Source organism: Chaetura pelagica, unplaced genomic scaffold, assembly GCF_000747805.2.
Source record: "Chaetura pelagica isolate M959 unplaced genomic scaffold, ChaPel_1.0 scaffold156, whole genome shotgun sequence".
NCBI lineage: Eukaryota > Metazoa > Chordata > Aves > Apodiformes > Apodidae > Chaetura > Chaetura pelagica.
In genome coordinates this window covers 157,288-163,414 of record NW_009953694.1, presented here as the reverse complement: position 1 = coordinate 163,414, position 6,127 = coordinate 157,288, and the positions used below count along the sequence as shown (strand labels likewise).

Here is a 6,127-nt window from a genome sequence, read left to right as displayed (position 1 = left end):
CTCTCTATTAGGGCTGGTGGGAGAGCTGTGTGCTGTGAATCTGAATGCACTACCTGCTGAAAACAGCAATATTCACATCTGAGAACAGATGTAGAGGATGCGTGGCAGGCAATTTAAAAAATAGTGTAGCCAACTGGGTTCTCTTCCAGGGGAAAGGGAAGCTGAGGTGGAATAAAGTGCTGGGTTGTTATACCTGGAGTCCTGTGTTGCTTCCTGGAGCACATGTGGTCAAGGCTGAGAGAAGGTAAGTTTGCCTTGACCCTGCTGACAGCAAGACCAGGATGAAAAGGTGTGTGTGTGGTCTCATTCCATGCTTGAAATGAGAAACTACAGATGCTCTGACAACCTTTTTTTGTTACAGGGAAATAGACAATGAAAACATAGGATACTCCTAGCCACTTGTGGAAAGAGGCAAATGTACTCATAAAGATATGAAGTGGCACCCCAAGGAAGAGCTTACACCGGCACGTGTGTCCCTCACAGATACTGTTTCAATTTGCTGAGTGTCTTCTCTGTTTGAGCTCAGTCCGGGTCAGTCTCTTCATCCAGCCACAATCCTTTCCATTAGCCCATGTAATAACTTGGATTTCTTAAGAGTTAATCTGAACTAAAAGACCCTTTTTACGCAAAACCCATGTTGAGGACTGAGTCTGCAGTGTTGTGGATGCAATGGAAGTATAGTGCTGGGTTAGAGTGGGTAGCTGGTGGCTCTTGCAGGCTTGGCAGGCTTCAGGGCACCACATAGGATGACACAAGATCATCATATAAATAAAACATTGTCCTAGAAAGGAGTGTGTTCAGAAATATTAAGTTGCTTTTTTATTTCTTTCCCATGTTTTTGAATGTTCATTTTATAGGTTTCAATCCTCAAATAAAAAAATCTTTCACAGGAATTTCTGATGCTTAATCTGATTTTATTTTAGCTTTAAGATACAGCTGTGCAGAGATAACAGAATATACTCCCTGGGACTGAAAAAATTAATATTAGCAGCTACTGAAAATGCTTTAAAATATTGGCTTTAATTTCTGCTCTCAAGGAAGGAACAAGTCAGTTCTATCTTCATGGTGAGGCAGAAGGCAGAGAAACCAAAGGACTGTTTTGTGAGCAGATACTCAGTTTTATTAAGTATTAGATTTTATGCACGAATTTCACTCAACAGCTGCATTTTTCAGTGTCTCTGAATTTATGTGGGAGAGAGAATCCTTTAAAAAAAAAAGGGAAATATCTTCCAATACACCATCCTTCCTTGTTAACCCACCCAGCCGTGGACTGGGCATTCTTTTGAGTGATCATCTTTCTCCACTACTTTATAAGTGCAGGCCTCTGGGTTGAAAATGCTTTCACACTTCTCTGTATCATAGTCAACTGGTGTTGCATAGCTGTCAGTGGAAAAAGATAAAGTGATGAGACAAAGAAGTAAGCAACCTCCATTTGACATGGTATCTATGCTTTTAATGGCAAAAGACTATACTGAGGAGGTGTTAAGGAGCAGAAAAGGGAGCCCACACAAAGCTCCCAGCTCAAAAGTTACTTAGCCTGCTGCTTTGGTAGGATTAGAGGAGAGTTGTTGCTTATGCATCTGTTTTACACCCAAAGGATGTTGTATTTATTTGCTATGCAAACGTCATTGATTTTCCTTCTCAGCCACAATACGGAACAAGAATTGCAGGAGTGAGCAGGTGTCACTACAGTCAAAATTGCAAACAGGCCAGCATATCTTGAGTTGCTTCTCAGAGTAAAGAGGGGTTCTGTGTGGCTTTGGGAAGATTGGGATTAGAGCAGTAGAAAACACTTAAGTAATTACTTAAATTCTTTCTTGAATCAGTTACTTGCCTGGAATTTTGTACCCAAGAAGAATCAATTCCTTTTTAAAATGAATTATATTTGTCAGAGGAACTTCTGTCATGCTCAGTTATGATGGTGTTGCTAAATGTATCATAACTTTGTGATATGAAGTGAGAGAAGGTCATGATCATTACTCAGGGACCTCTGAGTGCAGTGAAGTGCTTTGTGCTGTATTGTGACAGTGGAGGAAAGCCCCGGCTGCTGCTCTTACTCTGAATTTACCTGGAGCAGCAGTTCATTCCGATCTTGTCACAGGTGCAATCATTGCAGTCTGCATCTCTCCAGCTGGAACCAAATTTGTGCAGCTCTCCACCTGCGTCACGGCAGCCTGAAAATGCACAGAGCAGCCTTCACGGTCAGACTTGTTGCTCTAACAACACTATTGCTTGCACAAAATGGGTGGGATCTTTGTTGGTTTTTTACATTAACATCCCTGGCAAGCCCAAAGGGTCCCTAACAGAGCAGGACTGATAGTATTCTAATGCGTGGAGAAGGGTCTATTGTCTCCCTGTTTGCTCTGTTTCTTGGCAGCATCGAGTTTCTTGGAGTGAGTCATCTTTAAGTACAGAGATTGAAGCATCCAGCAGAAAGACAACTAGACACAGTTGGTCAGAAATAAGAAAAGGTTTGGACTTCCCCCTCCTTAACATCAACTATTGTTGACTCTTCATTTAGAAACTAAATCTGTCTGGAAAGCTTTTCCTAATTCTCAGCTGCAGAAATAAAACCAAACAAACACATATATTTGGTTATAAAGTTCCTGTCCAACTGTCACTTTAGACTTTCTAAATGAGTGATCTGGAATGGTCATGGAATATGAGGACAGGACAAGAAGAATTTAGAGGTTCTAGGTTGTGTCTTTGCCTGTAAATATGTTCTGTTTCTTTGGCAATACTAACTCATTATTCTAGTAGTAACATAAGCTTTCCCAGAAAAAAACTATTTTGGGGCACTCTGTTTTTGTATACTGGCACACATCAGGTTGTCTTGTGCCCAAATAATTGCATGTTTCTTTTGAGCATGATTTTTCCTTCAGCTCCACTCATCTGCAAACTGACAGACTAGCTGGGTTCAGGAAAAGCAGTAACAAACTCCAGAGGAACAACTAGTCTGTTAAGAACTTTCCTTGGGATAGGGAAAAAAACCTGAGTAAGTTCTTCAGTGTGCTGAACGCTTCCCAAGCTGTTCACCCTCGTTTCCAGGTGGTTTGTCTCTGCTGTTTTTATTTATTCCTAAATTAAGATAAATTGCAGTGATTGGACAAATCAAATCAAGCAGTGTTTGTGGTGATGCCTTCAAGTTCAAGATAGCTGACTTTTTACCTATGATCTTACCATCAGTCTCTCCTGGCTCCAATGGCTGCAAGAAGCAAGCAGCATTGGACAGTGGCACACTAACAGCAAGAACAAGGAGGCAGACCAAGATGGTTTTCTGAAGAAGAAAGCAGAATCAATATGAATACTTAACTAGCTATTAAGATGCCTTGCTAATAAATACTACCATTATAAACAGGAAAAAACATTGCAATTTCAAATAAATATCCACTGTCTTTTGCTGTTCAGACACTTTTAACATGCAGTTGGGAAGAAGCAGAGGCAGAGCATCTTGTGAGATGGAGGGAAAAAAAGTGTGTTTCCAAGTTCTTAAAATCAAGCATTGCCTGATACAGGGCTAGTAGATAGTATTTATGAAAGGAATAGATTCCTTCCTTCTCCCTGTTCATTTTTCTTGTCCTTGTTTTCTCTATAGGATTGATCACCAACTGTCTTTACTGCTAACCTCACTCACAGTTTTAAAAACTTCTTCACTGGATGTGTCACCCTAAGCTGAAGAACTTCAGCTGAAGTTGAACGCCTAAGACCTGGCCTTGCTTTGAGCAGGAATTTGGAGCAAATTACCTGCAGGTATCCTTTCCAAACTAGATAATTCTGTATTTCATTACCTTTGTCAGTAGCTTTTTCTGAAAACCCAAATTCCTCAGTCTCTTATCCTTCAATATGAGATTAAAATATTTCAGGGATTTTTACTTGGGATATGAAGTAAGTGCAAGAACTCCAGGATGGAAGCTGTGATGAATTTAAAATCTTGGCAGGAGTGGGAAAGGTAGACGAGGAATAAACAATGACAAATACGCACACAAATATTATATGTGAGGGTTTTGGACCAAGTAGAACTGGTGACTTATAAAAAGAAGTCATAACTGTGAGAGGGAAGGAGCAAAAACTAGCATTTAATTTTTCTAGGAGATGCTAAAACCCACAGAGCTGCAACTGAGTGAAAATCAAGATAATGTTTTTGAGTTTAACTAGATATTAGACATTATGCAGACTTTTCACAAAAATGAAGGCCAGTTCTAAGTGGAGACATAAAAGAGCTGCCTTCTGCCAGAAAAGAGATTACTTCTAAACATTACACATAAGTGAAAACAGGTTATAATAAAAAGTCTTAGGTGGAGTCCTGTTAGACATCTCCTGCCATATAAATGCTGATATATTTTACCCAGTGTTCTCACTTGCCAGTGCCTATCTATTTGACTTCTGCTTTCAAAATATAGTTTTTATTTCCTCAGAGTTGCTTAGATCTGAACACTCAGATAAATGCAACAGAATGTCCTTTAAAATCTATAGCAACATACCATAGTCTCTTACAATATAAGATATAAAGACTTACCATTCTTGCAGAATTATGAGGCTTCCTGTAAGAAGCTCATCTTCTCAGGGAACTTATATAGAGAAGGAATTGATGATAACAGTCCTTGAGCAAACTGAACTTGCATGCATAACTCCAATCAGGTTTCTGAAAAATTACCTCATGGGTTGGACATTACTAAAACCAACCAATTATATACAGGAAGGTTTGTTTCTGAAAGGTACTAAAGAAATAGGTGTGGGTTTTGTGCCACACCAGATCTGGAAGGCAGTTATAGTATGTACTTCAAGAGGAATTCCAAGGCTCTAAGGAATGCTTAGCACTTATTCTGAGAAACCCATTAGAGACTGTGCGGCTGTCACTCACAACAAAATTTGCATGCTTTGTTTGAACCACCTAGCTTTTAAAAGAGAGGAACCTTGAACAATCATTCAGCATTCTTGTTCATCAGTTGAAGATGAAAGAGGGCTCTTGCAGAAAACTATTGCTGCTTGGAAAGGTTACATGTAGAGCAGGGTTTCTGCAGAAAGTGACTAGCATGTGTGGACTCTTAGAAAAGCACAGTAGATAACTGTTTTGTTATTTATTTTTTCATCATGTAGAAGACCCATAAACTCACTGTCAATTTTCAGTTCTCTTTTCCCCTTCTTGAGAGGGATCAGTTTCTGGATGAGAGAGAAATTGCAGGACTTCTCAAGGAAGATAAGTTCATGTATCTGGTCATCCAGTAGGTTGACTACGACTGCCATTGAGAGGGGAAGGCAAGAGGAAGCATGAGGCTTGTCAGCTCAGATATAAGTAAACCAAATTTTCAGATAAATTTGTCTTGACTTTAAAAAACAACAATGCCATGTATAACTTAGGTTGCTTTTACCGTTGTTAAATGAAGTCTGCCACATTTGCATGTGAGAAAGGACAAATGTTTTAAGAAAAGGCACAAGCAAACAACACTAAAATATACAATGCCATGTTGACACAGAAACATATTGTAAGTGCAGAAGAAGGAAGTTTTGTCTTGGTGAGAACATTTTTGTTGGCTCTGAGGTTTTCATACACCCACAAACCTCAAATGTTGTGTCCTCAGATCTCCCCTGGTATAATTAGCAAAGAATTGTGTTAAATTTACAGGCAAGGAGCACAGATGGTGTGCATGAACTGCCCCAGGTAACATGTGGCACAGCAGAAATTTGAATTGAGGTCTCAGTTTAAGCTGGGAGGCCCAAGCTGTAGACAACAATGTTATTTCTCCTCTGATCTGAATATACCTGTCTCCTTTCACAGGTAGTAGAATCCCTATCCCTGGGGCAAATTTCAGTTTTAATTCAATGCGATTTCAGTGAAATAAGAAGTATTTCCGCCCCCCCCTCCCCCCCCTCCCCCCGTTTAGTTCTGTGGATAAGCAAAGACCCCTCTTATTAAAGTGTAAATGAATTTTTAAAAAATGCATTGTAATTCCTCAGCTCGTCTGGAAAATCCTACCAGGATTTTATCAGGGTCCCCAGATGAAGGATCAGTGTTACACAAGGGACACAGAGACAAACAAGAAGATCTAAAGAACCAATCATGAATGTCAGGCTGTGTTTGCAAGAAGGAGACTTCTATCTCTGCAGTGCAGGTAGCACTGAGGGAAAC

The 6,127-nt window shown here is 39.8% G+C and overlaps 1 protein-coding gene across 1 annotated transcript; it reads right to left on the bottom strand.

The window, feature by feature from the left end:
• Positions 1-1,250: 1,250 nt before the first annotated feature.
• Positions 1,251-5,244, bottom strand: LOC104391121 (beta-microseminoprotein-like). Its single transcript, XM_010000352.1, has 5 exons — positions 5,115-5,244; positions 4,482-4,489; positions 3,169-3,277; positions 2,069-2,174; positions 1,251-1,380 (listed from the first exon to the last, which is right to left on the bottom strand). Exons 1-5 carry the CDS (start codon positions 5,242-5,244, stop codon positions 1,251-1,253), a joined length of 483 nt encoding a protein of 160 aa, XP_009998654.1.
• Positions 5,245-6,127: the final 883 nt, after the last annotated feature.

Bases quoted from the DNA above. Each gene is read 5' to 3' on its own strand.
- LOC104391121 (XM_010000352.1), bottom strand. From the start codon at position 5,244: ATGGCAGTCGTAGTCAACCTACTGGATGACCAGATACATGAACTTATC. The intron at 2,175-3,168 runs GTAAAAAGTCAG...GTGCATTTTCAG, and splicing joins GACTGATGGTAAGATCATAG to GCTGCCGTGACGCAGGTGGA. The intron at 1,381-2,068 runs GTAAATTCAGAG...TTCCACTGACAG, and splicing joins GGAATGAACTGCTGCTCCAG to CTATGCAACACCAGTTGACT.